The 20,937-nt window shown below is 43.5% G+C and overlaps 1 protein-coding gene across 1 annotated transcript in view; it reads left to right on the top strand.

Moving 5' to 3' along the window:
* The first annotated feature begins 342 nt into the window (after nt 1-342).
* Nucleotides 343-20,937, top strand: part of si:ch211-1i11.3 (mitogen-activated protein kinase kinase kinase 5) — a 52,338-nt gene continuing 31,743 nt past the window's right edge. Inside the window, exons 1-10 of the mRNA XM_063199123.1 lie at nt 343-864; nt 1,018-1,157; nt 1,706-1,893; nt 5,581-5,749; nt 6,720-6,826; nt 7,220-7,390; nt 12,890-13,002; nt 14,506-14,665; nt 16,932-17,082; nt 19,873-19,977. Of these exons, the coding sequence (XP_063055193.1) occupies nt 522-864; nt 1,018-1,157; nt 1,706-1,893; nt 5,581-5,749; nt 6,720-6,826; nt 7,220-7,390; nt 12,890-13,002; nt 14,506-14,665; nt 16,932-17,082; nt 19,873-19,977 (1,647 nt within the window). The 5' untranslated portion in view covers nt 343-521. The remainder of the gene's footprint in view (nt 865-1,017; nt 1,158-1,705; nt 1,894-5,580; nt 5,750-6,719; nt 6,827-7,219; nt 7,391-12,889; nt 13,003-14,505; nt 14,666-16,931; nt 17,083-19,872; nt 19,978-20,937) is intronic.

Genomic DNA, 20,937 nt, shown 5'->3' with positions numbered 1-20,937 from the left:
GTCGTCGATGAAGGTATCAGGTATGCTATTCACCATGCATAATGCTATAACAATTGCATTATAGGCTACTATAACAATTGCATTATATGCACAATTCACAATTTCACGCAGGTAAGAGACTGATAAGAGAGATGTTGCCACACAGTGTGTCACTTAGGGGAATTTTCTTTCGACTTCCGAGCTTTCTCTTAACTTCAAGACACCTGCCTGCCATGGAGAACTACACAGACGCCGCGCTCTCTACGCACTCACCACGTGCGTAATTGCAATGATATCATTGCGGCGACAGAGGACGCAGCTTCCTAAATGATTTCCAGAAGGGTTTTCTTTTTTTCCCCCAGAGTGGCAGGCGTGGAGAGGGCGTCACCAATCTTTGGACCAAATGGAATGTCGAGGACGACTCACCTGGGATCCAAGGAATACACGCTATCTGGGCTATAGATCAAGGAAGATGAAGGAATTTCTGCTGAAAAGCGCAATTTCATAGTTGTGCAAAAAGACAGCTGTTTTACTGCTCAACCATGTACACGTCGGAGCGCAGGCGAATGAGCCTGCGATCAACGCACGAGATCAAAAGGAAAGATTCTCTCAGAGTTTCGGCTGGAAGTCTGTGGCAGGACCCGTTGGCAATCGAACTCAGCAACTCGGGGAAAAACAATGTAACTTCGCCTCGGAGTCGGACGAGGGCACTGGCGGTGGTTTACATAGTGGTTGAACATGCGTCGGTGCCCCAGTCAGAAGAGAATTTGTCTCTCAAATGTCTCCAAGAGGCTTGCGCGGACACACGTGCCGTGTTAAAAACTATTCCTTTCGAGAGAATTGCTCTGGGGACCACTGACGTTCTTGACAACTTCTACAACGCAGGCAAGTTGTTGCATGTTTTAACCCATAGTAGAATCGCAATATGTGCACAATCATATGTGGCCATTCTTGTTATTGCGATTTTTGTTTTCCAGAAGGGCCAAGCAAATTCTTTCTTTACTCATAATCTGGCGCGTGTTTTATTTACTTTCACAGATGTTGCGGTTGTGGAGATGAGCGATTCGTTTTGCCAACCCTCCCTCTTTTATCACCTGGGCGTACGGGAGAGTTTTAATATGACAAACAACATCATTCTGTATTGCAATAAGCAGGAAGACGACCTGCAAGCCCTCAAGGTACAATGCGCCATGGTCTCATAAATGCTTTGTCAGATCTAACAAAAGCGTGAAATGCATGTCATGTTTTCACTGTTCATAGTGTCCCATGTTTTCTATTCACGCACACTCAAGCACAGTGACTTAGCTGTAGTTTCAGTTCACAACACAATGTTGCACAGCTGAGCTGTCTAGTTTAGCCTATAGGCTACACAGACCATCCGTTTGGAAACACTTGTTTTGGAAACACCTGTTTTGTGTTTTGATGACTCACTCTGTCACTGGAAGACGTTGGGTAGAGAAAGTGTTGCTGAATGAATGTTTACAGCTTCATGCCTCTGTGAGATCAAACCTGTTCATTTTCTGCCTGCTTATGATTTTGTTTATGAAATGGTAAAATGGAAAGTAAGGTAAGTGTCGTTGAAGTTGTGAATATTCACTTACACCACTTGTGTGTGTGTGTGTGTGTGTGTGTGTGTGTGTGTGTGTGTGTGTGTGTGTGTGTGTGTGTGTATGTGTGCGTATGCGTGCGTGTGTGCATGCGTGTGTGTTTTCGCCCTCGTCCTCAGGAGCAGTGTGGGAGCTACACGTTCATCCCGTACATGGTGTCCCCCCAAGGGAAGGTGTTTGCCAGCGACGCCTCCACCATCAAGGGCATCCAGGAGCTGATGCAGCCCAGCTTCCAGCTGGAGCCCCTGCTCACGCCACTGGTGGACAGGCTGGTGCACACCTTCGACAACGTCCACATTCACTCCAGGTCCGTAAAGCTTGCCGTATGTGTGAATAGGCTACCAAGGGCGCCGGAACAAGTTTTAAAGTCGTGGTGCATTTTTTTTTTTTTGCTGATGCACTCCACTCATTTGTCTGCAGTAAAAGTTGAGAAAGCCTAATTTAAAGGGACACTGTGTGAGATTTTTAGTTGTTTATTTCCAGAATGCATGCTACCCATTCACTAATGTTACCTTTTTCATGAATACTTACCACCAGCATCAAATTCTAAGTATTCATTATGACTGGGAAAAAAATGCACTTTTCATACATGAAAAGGGGGATCTTCTCCATGGTCCGCCATTTTGAATTTCCAAAAATATCCATTTTTAGCTGTAAAAATGACTGTACTTGGACCATACGAGAAAATATATGTTTATTACTTAGTAAACGTTCATGTAAAGATCAAATTTGACAATAGGCAGCCCAGTTTCAATGAGCAGCATAGTTGCAGTACCTTTTTTGACCATTTCCTGGACAGTGTCCCTTTAATGAGTCCAAAAGTGGAGATGCAAATGCACTACTGCATCCCCCTCTCTGTTACCTATGATGCATAGACAGTAAAAAAAAAGGAGTGTTCAGAGTTCAATGGAACCAAATACACTTTAGCTGTTAAGACATGGTCCCTGTTACAAATTGGCTGTTGCAAGAATGGCCCAAGTCGCAATGTATTACTAAAGGCAGGCACTGTGTAATGTCATAGTAGTATAGTACTATGGTCGTAAAACCTTTCAACGACTATAACAGCATTTGGCTGGTGGAACAGTGCGCGTTATGGGTCTACTTGATGTTAAATTTACATTGTGGTTTTTTAACGGTGTATCCACCTGCTGCACCAGTCCAGTTTTATTTTATTTTTATTCTTTATTTAAGATATTTTTCAGCTTTTAAGCTTTTATTCAGACAATTTGTGAGTGTGGCAGGAAAGGAGTGGGAGAGAGAGCTGGGGGAGGACTGGGAGATGACCTCCGGTTGGAATTGTCCCCCAGGTCCCCGGCGTACCAGTATGGCACCTCAGCCATTGCAGCCACGGCCGAGGCCTCTTTATTACTATTCTTTTAGAAAATATTTTATTGGGCTTATTTGTCTTTGTTGTGATACGAAAGTAAAGAGTGGGACCGGCAACGTGTGAGAGAGCAAGGGCAGGGAAATGACCCAGGCCGGATTCGAACCTGGGTCCGCGGGTAGGTAGGGCATTTATGGTGTGATGTGTTAGCGCTGTGCACAACAGCAGCACGCTATCTGTATTTTATCGTGGGCTGAAGCCCAACCTGACACCCAACTCTGCATCCTCATCTTGTCGATAAAGCCAGCTGGAAGTCAGTTGTATGGTATGTATTACTAATAGTAAATTAGAGGGGAATGTTTACCATTGGGACGAAAGAAAGGCCCCTTTTTCTTTACAGATGTGAATTTGTCCTCTGCTTCTTTCCATTAGAAATATGATGTGACATCTTAGTATAGGACTCTCTGGAACAGTGATTCTCAGGGGTATAAGTTACATTAGGAGTATGCGAGCAGCCGAGCACACCACAGGGGGTACCTGGGAAATGAATAAAAGTATGGAGCACGTCACATTTAGCCTGGGCGAAAATCCGTCTCCGTGGAGGGTGGTAGATGGTCTGATCTTACTCTATCATTTAAATTAATTGGAGCTCCAAACTCCAATTAAAACTCATATTGTGCTTTATTAGCATGCCTGTTACGATATAGCGTCGCAAAAGCAAACACATAACAAAACGAAAGTGTGAATATAGTTACCTTAACCAATCAGTAACGGAGCTCGCGGGTGAGTTCCGCGTCATCACTCTCAACTGTTTGCTGACTGGCTAAACACTGAGAGAACCGAGCTCGAGGCTTTTGCCAGACGATGTGCGGAGCCAAAATCTTCACATTGGGATCGAGGCAGAAATATAAGACATGAGTTAGGGGGTGCTCATGGTGTGACGAAAAAGCTTAACGGGTACACAAGTAAAAAATCGTTGGGTAGCACTGCTCTAGAATGTTGCGAGAGCTTCCATTCCACTTCATCTCTCTGTGAACAATATCACGTGGCAGCATTTTGGCCTACTACAATGTGACACAATGTAGGTGCTCCGTGATTGTTATCACAATCTTCACATTCACTCCAGGTTTATGGACTTCATGCCCTGAGTTTCCCTCTCTGCCTGCCAGCCACAGTAATGCAGCTGCAGAATGGAAGACAGCAGTCGCTCCCACCCTTGTGCTATGAAGTCTCTGGGGGTATCAAACATGCACCCTGACTAAGTAAGACACCCATAAAACAGAGTCAGTGATTTGGCATTCTCAGAGCTCATCTGCAGCTGTTGTTATTCCCATACATCATCATCATCAACAGCAACTATTGTTGTTGTTGTTGTTGTTGTCGTTGTTGTTGTTGTTGTTATTGTTAGGTTATTACACAGCAGAACCTTTTTTATCCAGAGCTACTTTTGTTACCGAGTGAGAAGTTGATTGATCGGATGGTTTGTAGGATTCTGCTTATATTATTTATGATTCTATGTAACTGACTAGTGGGTGGGTCTCTGTCAGAAGGAAGTGCATAGTGGTCAATATATCATGATATTGTATTACTATGAGGAGCAGAGCACTATTGATTGTCAGTCTGTGTTGCTGTTATTAGAGTGGGGGAGCTGAGCTCTTGGCACTTTGAAATGAATCAAACGTCCTTTTTTTGCTCATATTATTATGTTACTCCTCAGACATGCCTGATAATTGTTTATTCGGAATAAATAAGGTGTTGATATTCTTTCTGGGCAGCCATGGCTCAATGGTTAGAGCGCTGGTCTTCAGATCAGAGGATTGCAGGTTCGAATCCCACCTCTACCTGCACCTTCATCCATGGCTGAAGTGCCCTTGAGCAAGGCACCTAACCCCACATTGCTCCAGGGTCTGTAACCAATACCCTGTGCCTAAAATACCTGTAAGTCGCTTTGGATAAATAAAAGCGTCATCTAAGTGTAATGTAATGTAATGTTATTACAAAAAAGTGCATGAGGTGTGCTATTGAAGGGTGCATTTCTCTGCTCCCCACTCTCTGTGAGTGTAGCTGTCGGCAGTGAGTTCTAGTTCCGGAAGTTCGTTAGAAGCCAATTTAACGGGCAGACAAAACGCCAAGTCAGGCAGAGATGAAAGTTGAAGCCGTGGCTATAGTTAAGATCACGGTGCCTCTTGTCTCTGCCCTGGGGCGCCTGGTCTCTGTGGTCCAATGTGGTCTCTCTCTCTCTCTCTCTCTCTCTCTCTCTCTCTCTCTCTCTCTCTCTCTCTCTCTCTCTCTCTCTCTCTCTCTCTCTCTCTCTCTCTCTCTCTCTCTGTGTCTCTGCCACAACCTAGTAGTACTCAGGCAGTCTGGGCCTTGGCCTAGTGGGTAAGATCAGGGGTTTGTAGGTACGAATCCCAGATTTACCAATTCCTTCCTCCCTCCATGGCTGAAGTGCCCTTAAGCAAGGCACCTAACCCCATACTGCTCTAGGGACTGCAACTGATACCCGGTAAATAACTATGAGTCGCTTTGGATAATAGCGTCAGATTAAGTGTAATGTAAGGTAATGTATTGAGTATCCTCCCAGCCCCATCAAGTTGTACTGCATGGAATCTATAGTTGATTGCTGATTGGATCATAGCTGATGGATCCATATGTGTGTGTGTGTTTCAGTGAGTACTTCCGGGAGTCTATCCGCCGGGACATCCGTCTGGCTCGGGAGCGCTTCACTGGGCCGGCTCTGAGCCAGGAGCTGGGCCGTATCCAGAAGGGCCTGGACACCGTGGAGCTGCTCAGCCCAGACATTGTCGTCAACCTGCTGCTCTCCTACCGGGACATACAGGTAGACATGTGTGTGTGTGTGTGTGTGTGTGTGTGTGTGTGTGTGTGTGTGTGTGTGTGTGTGTGTGTGTGTGTGTGTGTGTGTGTGTGTGTGTGTGTGTGTGTGTCCATCTGTATGCACTATTTCTCAGAGCATTTGGCCATGTATGTGACAAGAAAAGGGGAAGATGTGATAGGTATTCTATTGAAACCATGTTGTGTTAGGGGGAATGAACAACTGATCATGATGACAGCTTATTAAAAATGATTGAGTCTAAGAGCTCAGACAGTGAAAGTCTACATGTCTGTGTTTATAAGTGCTAAGCACACCAAATTGAGACTACTTTCATAGTTAAGCTGCAAAACAGGACAAACCCACACTTTACCCACACTGCTTGTAAAAAAAGTTCTGCTTCGTTTGAGGTGTTGCATTTGCAGATTCTTTTTGCTCTTAAAGGTCAAGAGAAGAAATCCCCATGTGAAGATGTGTGGTTTAGTTCTGGCTTTGTTGTACATGAGCCCTTTAGTTTCAGTATCTGCTGAAAAGCACATTGCAGGTTTTTTTTGTATTTTTCTGTGTTGCCAAGCCATCTGCAAAGCATATTCGGTTCTAGAAAGAATGTCAAATAGAGCCAGTGACTCACTATGAAAGTCCAAAGATGTACTATCGCGCAAAATCGGATCATTAGGCTGAGAGGTTGAACGTGATATGAAAACACAAACCCGGAAAAATAGAGTTTTCTTATATGCATGCTGTGTGCTTCAGAGTTTCCAGGACACACACAACAAACATTTGTCTCGTCGTGAGAGATTGATAAATGAGAAGCATTGAGTGCCTCTGAAATCCTAGTACTCGCTCAAGCAAATAAATCGTAGAGTCAACGGTATCTTGGCCCATTATCGCAATCCTTGACACAGTAAAGGTGTTTTGTCATTGGCATGCATAATGAATGAATGGAAATGTGAAGCGCTACCTCTTTGTGTCTCTGCAGGACTACGATGCCATAATCAAACTGGTCGAGACCCTGAATATCCTGCCGACGTCTCGCGTGGCAGCCCAACAGAATATCCAGTTTCACTACATATTCGCACTCAACCGGTAATGAACTGCACGATCTCTAGCTGATAGTTGTTGCATTTATGTACAGATGAATACAGATCTCTGAATGGGACCAACATGATGTGAAGATCTTAACGTTTAGTGTAAGATTAATTCAGCATGAGTATGGAAGTGTTTTGGTCTTGATATGAATGTGTGTGTGTGATGTGCGTGCATATGTCGACTGTCTGGACTGCATGCATTATATACAACAGTACAGTGTGTGTGTGTGTGTGTGTGTGTGTGTGTGTGTGTGTGTGTGTGTGTGTGTGTGTGTGTGTGTGTGTGTGTGTGTGTGCGCGCGATTTGTGTGACTGCCCCAGTGAACATGTGCATGAAAGGAACATGTGACATATTTTTCGGCCATCTTGTGGTTGTGGTTTGTGTTGGCAGGAGGAACCACCCCGGTGACCGCGACAAGGCCCTGTCGGTCATCCTGCCCATCGTGCAGTCGGGGGGCCGCGTGGCCTCGGACGTGTACTGCCTGTGTGGCCGCATCTACAAGGACACCTTCATGAGCTCTGGCTTCAGCAACACACACAGCCGGGACCAGGCCTGCTTGTGGTGAGACGTGCTCTGTACAGTCATTCAGTGCTTCCTGCAGTACATTAGCTAGTCAAGGTGGGTCGGGGCTTAGCTGGCATCAGAGACTGAATTATCATAGTGGGAATGCCCATTTTTATGTCGTTTAATATGAAATATGGGTCACACTTAATCTGACGCTGGCGCCATAGTGTGACATTCAGGTGGTAGTGGTGTGGATCGGCACTGCCCTCACGATCCGATTCGATCACGATTCGGGAGGTAGTAGATCCGATTCGATTCGATTCTATTAGATCCAATCCGATCCGATCCGATCCGATTCAATTCTACAATGCATTGCAATGCATTACATTTCTACTGAACGCAAAGCAAATGTTTAATCAACCATGATGAGGCAATTCAAGTAGTCAGATACTGAGCAACAATTTATTGGCTGTTTTCTGTATCAGTCTGTATCAGTCTTGCAATGTTTTGAAGTGCTTTTATTTAATTTAACATTCATTTGCTCCCGAAATATCCATGGAAGTAATTGAAACTTAAAAAAATTGCCGGATCGATTCTGGAACTTGCCGGATCGATTCTGGATCGTCCATGCCCCGCATCGATTCGGATCGCCGAATCGATCATTGTTGACACCACTACAAGGTGGGTCGGGGCTTAGCAGGCATCAGAGACTGAATTATCATAGTGGGAATGCCCATGTTGTGTCGTTTAATATGAAATATGGGTCACACTTCATCTGACGCTGGCGTCATATGTGTGACATTACAACGTCATGGACGAGTAATAAACATTATGCCAATATCATAAACATTTCATGGTCATGACAAGTTGACGTTGTCTGGGTAGTCTTAACCTTATCTAAATGTCACTTAATGGCAAGAGCAATAAAATGTTAATGACATTGACATAATATTTAAGACATGGCGATGACTGCGTCATGACACCGATATGACACTGTCATGCCATACGTATGACGCTGGAGTCAAGTAAAGTGTTGCCGAAATATGATTTGAAAGCACAAAAAAGTCAATCAATTTTCCGTGAAGCTACTTTGAAAATAACATTCGCAATATGAAATCTTTACCTTTTCAGCGGACATTTGTCAAGGTGGCCGTCTTAACTATTATGTGCTGGGGGAAACATCGGTCCTTGAAAGACTGTGTGAGATGAGAACAAAAAAGGCATTTTGTATTAATCAATTTCATTAGAGTATGTTTTATTACAATTCCATGCAGTTCAATGCTGTTCAAATAAAACAAACCATTCAATCATATAACAATTCAACTAATTTCAAAACAACACAGTGCAATACAATTCCATGTAGGCCTACTAGTTTTGATTGTACAATGCCCTCAGCCTAAAGATACATCCCAGGGAAGCATTACGCAACAAAGGTCAAACTTGGATCTTAACCCCTTAGCACAGAGCCTATGTTATAACCTTACTGTCACCAAAATTGTAATGACTATGTCTTAATCTGTTACTTAAGGCTCTCTGTACTGTCATAGCAATGTTGTCATGAAGTAGCTGTGAATTTTCAGCAAATAGTGAATAGGCCCGCCGGCGGCCCCATCTGCAGTAAGAGGCTACACCACATTGACATTTGGGAAAAGTAATCTCTTTGAGTCCATAGCTCAAGGGTTATTCTTGCTTTGCCAGCCACGAGTAATGTTGTACTATCCACCTGCATGTTTTGCCTGAAGGACAGGACAGGCCAGGACTTCAAACTACCACTTTGTATATGCAAACAAACAGGTAGTCTTGCGCCACTGGGGAATGCTGGGACATCTGTGTGAAGGGCCCCTCATCAGAGTAACACTACAGTAGAGTGGGAGGGACATTGCAGTAGAGACACTTTATTGATCCTGAGAGATTACGGTGTCAACTCAAGCATACACATAATACATATTGCACAGATGTATACACAGTAGTAGCATAGCAATAATGTCAAAATACTACTTATAGTAACAGTAATAGTAAGAGCAGTGCTCCATCTTAATGTGGTCCATGGAAATATTCCCAAACATTTTCAGAACAGAACAGTAACAAGTCATAGGTGCCAGAAAGGGAGATGCGGTGGTGCATTTGCATCCCGACTTTTGGGCTCTCTAAATGAAGTGTTCTCAACCTTGACTGCAGACAACTGAGTGGAGTGCAGCAGCAGTAGCATTATTAAGAAATAAAGAATGAAGAAAAAAAATGCGCCACCACTTTAAAACTCCTTCCAGAGCCCTTGTAATGAGCTCATATACAGCCATCCAGGCTCCCAGACTAAGCTCAGCTGTAATGTCTCCTGTTCTGCGCCATTACACCACAGCTCATCCCTTTGTGTTTGTGTTGGGATTATATCTCTCTCTGTTTGCCTGCACTTTCCTGTCTGGAGTATGGCCATTTGGGAGAAGATCTAACCCTATACAACTGATAGACACCACCACTGATAAGATAATGGACCCAGACTAGCTAGATGAACTTATGTGTGTGTGTGTGCTTGTATTGTGTGTTTGTGTGTGCGTGTGTGTGCATGCATATTTTATGTTTGTGGGGCATGTGCAAGCGTGCAGTTGTGCGTGCAGTCATGCAATTCATGCGTGTGTGTATGTGTGTGTAATATGAAGCACTAGATTAAGCTAATCATGACTATATTATGAACTCGTAGTGGCCAATGTGTTTTGGTTGAGTAAATCAGGTGCTGGTGGTGGGTTGTTGGCTGCTTCTCTAGCAGAGGCGATTCCTCCTTGAGTACAAGGGAGGCGCCGCCTCCTGTCCAAAATCACGGAGAATAGTATGTAAACTAATGCTTTACACGACTTAATAACATTGCTATTTCAGACCCAGCTCCATAGAAAATGCATGTGCTCAACTTAGAGATGAAACCAATCTGTAATAAGATCCCGAGGCTCGCACGAGTTTTTTTTTTCCGCTCATGACAACGCAAGCGAGTCGAGTCTCAATGGACTTCAATGGCATGTGGGATTGTAAGCTTTTTCAATGGCAAAATGCTAAACGGTCATTGGCTATTGCCGTGAAATTTTTTTGATTTTGAGACTGAGCCTCACTGGGAGTGAATGGAGAAGAGAGAGGAGGGGGGAGGGACCGGAGACTGGAGCTCCGACTTGTGATTGGGTGAACCCCGTGTCAGTAGGCTACAGTAGTTGATTTCATTTCGAAATGCGGATATGTTATTATTAATTTGACTGAGAAGTTTCGTCGTGGTAACCAGTGGGGAAGCTATTCATTGCGGTGTACTCCAGTTTTGTGTACATATTCTTGTAAACCTAGTGTTGCGAATAAAGTCTTAATAGTGGCACGTCCTTATCCTTTTTAATCTCCCAATTCAAAAGTTGAAGTTGCCTACTTTTCGTTAGGGCTAGCTTGCAAGAAAGCTAGAGAGCTATGCAAAATGCCAAGCATTGTGGATTAAATTCTGGCGAATTCCAGTCGTCCTTATGAGGAGAAAATGAATATCAAGGAGCAGAGCAGAGCACTGCCTAATATTGACTTGGTGAAAAAGGTAGGGAAGAACAACCGTTTCTTTTGAGCTTTCGTGGTGTCTGACCAACTGGTTAACTGCCAAGTCCCGTGAGTGGCGAGTCCTACTGTGTTGGCAATGTCTGGTAAATAATTAAAGATTTTGCGACATCTAGTGGTAAGTTAAGCCGTGCACCCAGTAATGAACAAAGTCAACGAAGGCAAACTCAATCACATCATTATGTGGCGGAGGTAGGCCTAATGATAATAATAATAATAATTAAAAAAAAAAAAAACATTTCCCTATGAATAGGCTACAAGGGGGATAATGATTAATGATTAACAAATTTGTTTCAACAAGAGTCCTTTAGTGTGTGAGGCCAGTCATTGGTCAGGACCAATGTAAGATGTGTGTCAAAATTGACCCCCCCCCCCCCCCCCCCCCCCCCTTTTTTTTTGCGTTCTGGACATATTGTAATTGAACAGCCTCCCCTGTTTGACAGACTACCAGCCGCCACTGCTTCTCTAGCTATGCATCTTCTCCAAAGTGGAGTACATACAGTAAGTGCTACCAAATGTAGCGCTATTTAGCGCCATCTAATGTAGCGCCATCTAATGTAGCCCCATCTAAAAATACTTAAGGGTACTAAGCCCCGTCATCTACACAGATTTTCACTATTAGTTACACATGTGCAGATGTTTTTAAAACACATATTCTTTTATATGTTTACAAATTTTGAACTCCTTTACACGGCATGTGGATCACCATTGGGAAACATGCATTTTGGAAAAAAATCTTGCGTTGGGGAGCTACTGTAGAGCTCCGTGTACGTGAAACCAAAGGCCCAAACGGATGTGTTAAAGGGACACTGTGTGAGATTTTTAGTTGTTTATTACCAGAATTCATGCTGGCCACTCACTAATGTTACCTTTTTCATGACTACTTACCACCACCGTCAAATTCTAAGTATTCATTATGACTGGAAAAATTGCGCTTTCCATACATGAAAAGGGGGATCTTCTCCATGGTCCGCCATTTTGAATTTCCTAACATAGCCATTTTTAGCTGCAAGCATGACTGTAATTGGGCCATACTTGAAAATATTTGTTTATTACTGAGTTAACTTTCATGTAATCAAATTTGGCAATAGGGAGCCTAGGTTCAATGAGCAGCATAGTTGCAGTACCTTTTTTGACCATTTCCTGCACCGTGTCCCTTTAACAAACATTGTGGGACCAATGGGCTGTGGGAACATAGACACGCTCCCGCCGTAGACTGGCATGATATGCGCTGAACATTTCTGAAAACAATGATGTCATTGTCATGGCACAAAGTAAGCAAGGATAAGCAGATGTTACACTGAGTGTGATCCGGAATAGTCATTCAGTCAGCCATGTTCCATTATGTTATTTTCTGCAACGCAATAGACTACACAAGTCAGGGGAATGAAAAAACGGATGTTGCTGTAATTGGCACATTTATAGGTAAGACTTAATTTTAGTGTTACATCTATTAGCACTAATGCATACAATGTTAATGCCTGTATAAGTAACTTGTAAGGCATGCACTAAGCAAAATCTAACATTTGTTAGGTTCTTACTAATGTTATATTCATAATAAATCCCTAATTGTGCATGAACAAGACTTTGGCAAATACATGATTAACAAATGTTTGAATTTGCTTAGTGCCTTACAAGTTACTTATACAGTATACAGGCATTAACATTGTATGTATTAGTGCTGATAGTTGTAACACTAAAATAAAGTGTTACCCATTTATACGCAGATACAATACTAAAACAAAACAGCTCAAGTCAAGGAAGTAGGAGCACAGGAGATATAGTGGACACTGTCATCACTGGTATAAACAGCCCAGTAAATGACAAGTCACAGGATGTGTCAAGGCAAAGGTCTCATTTGCATATTATTTTTGTGTGCGTGGGTGTTTGTATTTGTGTTTGTGTGTGTGCGTGCGTGTGCGTGCGTGTGTGTGTGTGTGCGTGTGTGTGTGCGTGCGTGTGTGTGTGTACATGCCTGTATCTTTACAGGTATGGGCGGGCGTTTGAGGCAGAGCCAACTCTCCATTCGGGCATCAACTGTGTGGTGCTGCTGCTGGCTGCAGGACACGACTACGACACCTCGCCCGAGCTGCGCAAAATTGGTGCGTGCTGCCGAGCACTTACACCAGCACATAATCGATCACTTAAATATTAATATTTCATTGAGATTGAATATTCACTTGCATTGGCCAATCAATTGTGCAACTCTGACAAATCCATGAATTGGTGCCTCTACAAGGGTATCAATCAAAGTTTAATGGGTGATGTATTACCTAAAATGGAGAAAACCGCACTCACAAGCAGAGTCTCATTATTATTTATTATTATATCCGCATGTCCACCAGTAGACACAGCGGCTTAAGAGCTAAATGGTTTAATGAGACTCAGCTTGAGAGTGTGGTTTTCTCCATCTAAAGTTACTTTCTTAAAGTTTGCTGTTATCATTACCCAGTTGGAGACAGTACCAGTTCTAGGTCATACCTGTTCCACATACCGTACCATACATACATACAAGTTTAGTGTTAGCACCTGGTCACACATAGAACCTTTGCCAGACAGCACTTAAGGCAATGTAACATTCTTCAAATGCATAGCTACGTAATTTACAATGTATTTAACTGAGAGAAAGGTACGGTGAAACAAGCTTTATTCCTGAAGTGTACGATTGTAATGCATACCGCACGCAATTTGCAAAAGAACAAGAAAAAGCAGCCATAGTTTAACCTCTCTAAAAATAACAGCAGAAGTCTGATCTCACTGATGTAATGGCAAGCTGCCCATATCACCCTCTTCCTCTCTCTGACGTCAAGTTTAATCATTTAACAAATATTGAACACAATATTTTCCAAGTGGCTTGTTTGTTTGCATTTTTCTGTAAATCTACTAGGGCCAGATGTCTTGGTTAGTAGGGAAATTACCTCATTTTTGTGTACAATACCCTCATTTTTCTCTTACACATGTCGTCTATTCAGTGTGTATGTAAACACCTCCAGGGCCAGTTCTGTAAGCCAAGAGATACGAATGGAGGATGGAAAATGTAGTTCACCAATCTACTGGTGCTTTTTGCAACCATATCAGTGTTGATCGTTGGCACACTGTGGCCCAAGTAAGCAAATTAACCGTATGTTCAAATGAATTTGTTATCCACCTACATGCAATACATATCTTGCACCTGGTGGCCTTGTATTAACAATAACAGTAACTCAACTGTGCGATTTCAAGAAACATCAATGGAGTTTCATTGCACTGGGATTATAATCATGACCCCTCCCTCACATCTTACATCCTACAGTATAATGACTTTGAACGTGTGAGAATGTTGACTCAAGTGGAATAACTGTTGATGGAGAATTCAGTATGTTATTTTAGACTTTATTACAAAAAGTGATCATGTATTTTAACTATAGACTACAAGTGTGTTCTCTACATGCATGCATCCTTTCTTTTATCTGTTTTGAATATGCACACAACCCTGTGTGCGTGTGCGTGTGGTGTGTGTGGTGTGTGTGTGTGTGTGCGTGCGTGTGTGTGTGCGTGCGTGCTTGCGTGCGTGCGTGCGTGTGTGGTTTGTGGACGTGTGATGTATCTGACTGACTGGGCTGCAGGTGTAACACTAAGCACTTTACTGGGGAGGAAGGGTAGTCTGGAGAAGATGCAGAACTACTGGGATGTGGGCTTCTACCTGGGGGCCAGCATCCTCACCAACGAACACAAGAAGGTCATCGAGGCCTCTGAGAAGCTGTATCGCCTCAAGGCGCCCATGTGGTGAGCACTTACATGACATTTTTGTTTATTGTTTTGTTGTTATTTTGTTTCTGTGTTGTATCCCCATTAGCTGTGGTGATGTTCACCCTTATTTCCAGTAATCATTTGTCATGAAGGAATGTTAGCGGCAATCGTCACCCAGCCACTGTGCTGTAGGTGTGGAAGCGCGAGGAATGCATTTCTAACTTTTCCATGCAGGTTATCTTCAACACACCGCGCTCTTCCGTCTTGTTGGTGCGTCTCTGAAGTAATCTAGTAGTAAGAAATAGGTAGGAGACACTGAAGAAGGCTCTGTGTAGCCGAAACGTCTGTCATGTCAGTCCCTGCAATGTTAAAATAAAAAGAAAGCAACAAGAAAGAAGAAAAATTGAGTGCGATCCATTTCCTACTACTAACCTTTCCATACAGAAATTGACCACATAAACATTTTTCGGTGTCCATACAGAATGTCGCTGCGAATTTGGTCTGACCCTTAGCAGACGCCTTTATCCAAAGTGACTTGGATTTATATAGTCACCAGGTATTGGTTACAGTCCCTGCGGAAATGTCATGTTAGAGTCCTTGATCAAGAGCACTTCAGCCATGGATGAGGATGTAGGAGAGCGCCTACAGTACATTCTCCTTTATGATACAGGATTCGAACCTGTAACTGTTATTATTCGAACCTGTAACTGTTAATATTCGAACCTGTAACTGTTAATATTCGAACCTGTAACTGTTATTATTCGAACCTGTAACTGTTATTATTACATGATCTTCTCCCTATGAAAATAATGTTTATTCTTTCTGTTCCCAAGTGAACATTTTTGAGACACTCTTAGATGGATAGATAGATAGATAGATAGATAGATAGAGAGAGAGAGAGAGAGAGAGAGAGAGAGAGAGAGAGAGAGATAGATAGATAGATAGATAGATAGATAGATAGATAGATAGAATTTATTCATCCCCAAGGGAGAGCATGTAGCAGTTCAAAAACATTCACTTGGGAACAGAAAGAAAATGGGAGCAAGTGTGCACTTATTCAACTTTATTTTTTAATAGTTGTCTGACCCTTTTGTCCTGCGCCTGCATTGGATGTGCGCACCACTTCCGTACTTGAATCATCATCTCCCTAACCATCTATCCAGTAGGCCAGTGTTTCCCAACCAGGGCTACGTGTACCAATAGGGGTACGCAAACACACCTCAGGGGGTACTTGGAAAAATGTAATAATGACAAATATATATAGAGTGTAGTCACACTGGGATAGAGGAACAGATATAGAGCATGAGTGAGAGGGGTACTCATCATATGACAAAATGTATTATGGGGTACGCAGCATAAAAAAGGTTGGGAAACACTGCATTAGGCCACGACGGCCTGGCTTCAGTTTCCTTTCCACATCCTGCCCAGCCCCACACAGCTGAATAGCCCATTGATTTTTGCTTATTTCTACTCAGTCATTAGCACACAGATTAGCAAATATTGAACAGAATGTAATAAATCCGGTCAGTGTTGCTACAGCAGTGGAGTGTGTGTGTGTGCGTGTGCGTGTGCGTGTGTGTGTGTGTGTGTGTGCGTGCGTGCGTGCGTGCGTGTGTGTGTGCACTGCCCGGCTGTAATGGCATCATTAATTGGTTGTTGTCAGGTTTGTGGCGTCAGTCCCGAAGACGTCAGTCATAGGCAAACAGTGTGCCAAGTACACATGAAGGCTGCAGTTGTGCGGGCAACTCCAATATTTTTATGCCATTAAGCCCATGCAGGAAAAAGTGCACAAAGAAAACTACGTAGAGAAAAATATCAAAGCAATAGTTAGGCCAAAGACAGCCAGTAGGCCAGAGCCATCAACCAAAGCACTTGAATCAGAGGTTTGCGGGTTTGAATCCTATAATATTGCGAAGAATGTGGGCGAAGTGCCCTTGGACAATGCACCTTACACCACAATACTCCTGGGAAAAGTAAAAAGTAATGAATTAACTGTGTAAAATTGTTACTGGCTTTGTAGTCAAATTTGGTTGCCAAGATTTCCTTGTACTGAACAAAGCTTGATAAATCTTGCTGTGTTTGTTTCTGTGTGATTCTGTGTGTGTGCGAATGACCATATGCATGTATGCGTGTGTTTATCCGTGTGTGTGTGTGTGTGTGTGTGTGTGTGTGTGTGTGTGTGTGTGTGTGTGTGTGTGTGTGTGTGTGTGTGTGTGTGTGTGTGTGTGTGTGTGTGTGTGTGTGTGTGTGTGTATCCGTGTCCGTGTGTGTGTTTGTGCACATGTTTGTGCACCTCTTGCAGGTTTGTGGCGTCTATCATGGAGACGTTCATCATGTACAAGCAGTTTGCCAAGCCGCCGGAGCTGCGGCACCCCAAGCAGGACACCGTGGACTTCTGGATGGAGTTGATGGTGCAGGCCTGCAAGCCCACTGTCTCCACTGCACGCTGCCCTGTAAGAGGACACGCGCACGCACACACACACACGCACACACACGCACGCACGCACACACACACACACACGCACGCACACGCACACACACACACACGCGCATGCACACACGCACACACACACACACACACGCACGCACGCACGCACGCACACACACACACTGTATGCTGCCCACTGAACAAGCAGACAGACACACATACACTAGAGTGTGGCTCGGGCCGTTTTTTTCTGTCCGAGCCCGGCCCTCAGCCGACAGAAAAGTGATCAACCCCGACCCGAGCCCGAGACTAATTAAAATGTTTGTGTCCGAACCCGTCCGAAGCCCGAGACCACTGTAATAACAACAGAACCTGTGCGCAAGCAAGATTTTCTATGTGGGCTCCTCCATACTCAAAATGGCACGTGATAAATAGCCAGGATTGGCAAAGACGTTAGGATGAAGCAATTTGCAGTAGCCTAATTTAGTTACACACGCATAGTAAGTATAAACACACACACACATGTGACAGCGCACCTTGCTTCTTTCGGTTAGACCAGAGATCGTGCGGTGCGGTGATCAAATGCATGGGAGGGGGGGAAGAGGATAAGAAAGGCGAAAACTAACGAATACGTTTTGGATGCAGTCAGTGCGGCTATGGAAGCATTTGTTACGTTACTGTTAGTGCAAATAAATCCTTGTCGTTAAGAAGGATGGGCTATAAGTTCACCCCGAAGAACAGTAGCCTGTTCGGCCCTCCAAGAGAATGTCATTTCCCCTGATGTCCAATATAAAATCAGGAAAGGTTGCACGCGCATAGTTACAACTGTAGCCTACAGTAAAAGTGACAAGAATTAAGAACCTACGTGAAGGACATGAAATGTCACAGCGGACAAAATAATAACAGGAAACCTCTCATTCCCTACCTTAGGCAACTCCACGTAGCGTGTGCGTCTTCTTTAATCCATATTATGCTCCTTGCTACCCCATGCTGGAAATGTAATCCTTGGCGAGCAATGCAGTGACAAACTTCGTCATTTTATGTTCAACATTTAAGACAGCATCGAAGGCATGCTGAAACATGGCCTACACTAGGCCTACAACAAAAGACCACGCGTTCACTGACAACTGTTGATTTGGCGATGAAGAAAGCAAGTTGACTCGGCATTCCTGCTCGGCTGACTGGGAGTGAGCGTCCATGTTGCCACTGGTAACTGGCGCGTGCATACAGCCAATAATAATGACTTGCACGAGTAGCCTACCAACATTTTCATTTATGCATATTCAATTACTTATTTTTTAATCACAAAACTGCCGTTTGCATGAACTGAAACGTTTCCTCTGGTTGCTTACACTTTTCACAATGTCTGTTTGCTTCAAGCCCGAGTCCGACCGGAGTCCGACAGATATTCAAATTTTTTTTGTCCGAGCCCGGCCCGGCCCGTCGGGTTCCGACCCGGCCCGTCGGGCTTCGGTCGGGTTGCCATGCTCTGACATACACCACCAACACTGAACAAGCGCGTGTGCACTCACACACACACACACACACACACACACACACACACACACACACACACACACACACACACACACACACACACACACACACACACACACACACACACACACACACACACACACACACGACACATGACACACACACACTGGGTAACCCTATCCTCACCACACACTGTAGGAATGTTAACGATCAGCTGTAAATGCAGGCAGGTACACACATCCATATGAAGTTTCCAAAGGAGTGAAGCTGTAGGCAACATGTTCTTGGACCATTAAAGACATTATGTCCGTATCACAAAGACGCAGTTTCTGATTAAATGTTTGAGGAAAAGCACCAGCCGTCTACAACTTAGTAGTTGTAGACTCCTTTGCAAATCACGTCGTGGGTGAGTGTGAGTGTTCACAGACACACCCTGTGGTGAAGGCCTGGTAAGCATGTCTGTGACCAAGATTTCTCAGGCCAATTTAAGCCTACGTCTTAAATAAAGCACGCAAAAGAAGTCCAGACTGCATACAACCAGAGGTGCAGTTTTGGCCGTGCTTGACACAAAGTCATCTGAGAGGCTCTCCCACTCAATACAGTATACCAATGGTTCCCAACCTTTTTCTTCAAGGACCCATATTTTTATTATTGTAAGCTTTGGTGACTCAACCGATCGAGCGCCTGCACAAGAGATAGTCACATGATACTCTGTTTCCTGCGAAAACCCATTTTAGTTATCATTTTATTCCTCAATTCTTCTTTGGTAAAATATAGAATAAATGTTTAATTTAGCACTTACTTATGGTATTAAAATTAAACCCCTTAAAATTAACAGGGCTTCGCGACCCCCTGTGGGTCTTTGGCGACCCATAGGTTGGGTCCCGACCCATAGGTTGGGAAACACTGCAGTATACAATATTATGGGGACCCCTTTCTTGCACCCCCTTCTTCCTGGGCCTGAGACAACTGCAGGGCTGATAGTATTCAGGCTCCATGCCTGATTTCAGGCTTGACAGAGTTTGCAAAAATAAAAACATTGATAATAATTAGCCATTAGGTTATTCTTATCTCAGAAAGTGTTACAGGCTCAGGGTTTTCTTCTACTATCAGGCTTGAATAATGGTCATACACAGGCTATTAAATGTTTGAACAATGTGTCAAAATAGGCCTACATTACGTCACTATGCAGTATCTTGTCGTCATCGTTAGAGCAGGGGAAAAAGTTCAGGCTCAGGATTTTGTTTTCACTATCACCCCTGCAACTGACCTCTTGCCACTTTCTGTAAGCCTTATGACTTTGGCTTTTGGTCCACAGGTGCTGATTCTGGAGCCCAGTAAAGTGTTCCAGCCCACCATCGTCAGCGTGAGCGAGGAGGACTCCAGTCGCACCGTGCAGATACACCACGTCACACCCCTCACGGTAAACACCCTGCCTGGACACCTGCTTGTCTCTGCCTGCCTGCCTGCCTGCCTGCCTGCCTGTCTGCCAGCCTATCTACCTGTCTTTCTGTCTGTCTCTGTCTGTCTGTCTGTCTGTCTGTCTGTCTGTCTGTCTGTCTGTCTGTCTGTCTGTCTGTCTCTCTGTCTGTCTGTCTGGCTGTCTGTCTGTTTGTCTGTCTGTCTGATTGTCTCTATGCATGGCTGGACAAGCAGTTTCAAGCTGTTTCATTACTACATCCAGCTTGACTCGGTATATGGATTATGGACCAACGTGCCACCCCCCTCGAAAATGTGGGCCAGTCCTTAAAACAAATCAATACATCAAACAAACAAACAAACAAAAACAATCAACAAAGTAAAAAAGAAAAACCCAGTATCTCCCCCTGGTGACTGTCGGCCCATCAGGAGAATGTCCTCTATGATGCCCAGGGCAGCCCTGTATGCTTTCCCATTCCTCTCTTACATGTCTTGGTAACACTTAATAATAATGTCTGCTGAGTAAAGACTTAGTAAATCATTTACTAATGATGAACAAAACATTAACAAATGTTTTTATCATTAACTAAGTTGTATTAATGCTTTATAAAATATCTACAAATAATATATACAAGATTTTACATACCTTATAACAGTATTTTATTCATTTACAAGCAATTTGTAAATGTTTGATAAATATAAGATATTAACATAACATTTCCTAGTCATTTACAAACATTTGTTTACATTTCCTAGTCATTTACAAACATCTGTTGATGTTTTATTCATCAATAGTTAATTATTTATTAAGTCTTTATAATGCTTTTTTTGCATCCATTTTTATAAAGTGTTACCCATGTCTTTCTATCTGTCTGTCTCTATCTGGCATACTTATGTCTAGCATACATAAATTGGACTTGAATGTGTGCAATTAAATGTATGCGCCTGGCCTGACGCATTTCAA

Source organism: Engraulis encrasicolus, chromosome 5, assembly GCF_034702125.1.
Source record: "Engraulis encrasicolus isolate BLACKSEA-1 chromosome 5, IST_EnEncr_1.0, whole genome shotgun sequence".
Classification (NCBI taxonomy): domain Eukaryota; kingdom Metazoa; phylum Chordata; class Actinopteri; order Clupeiformes; family Engraulidae; genus Engraulis; species Engraulis encrasicolus.
Note: the sequence above shows the minus strand (reverse complement) of the source record. Positions and strands in the feature narration are given on the sequence as shown.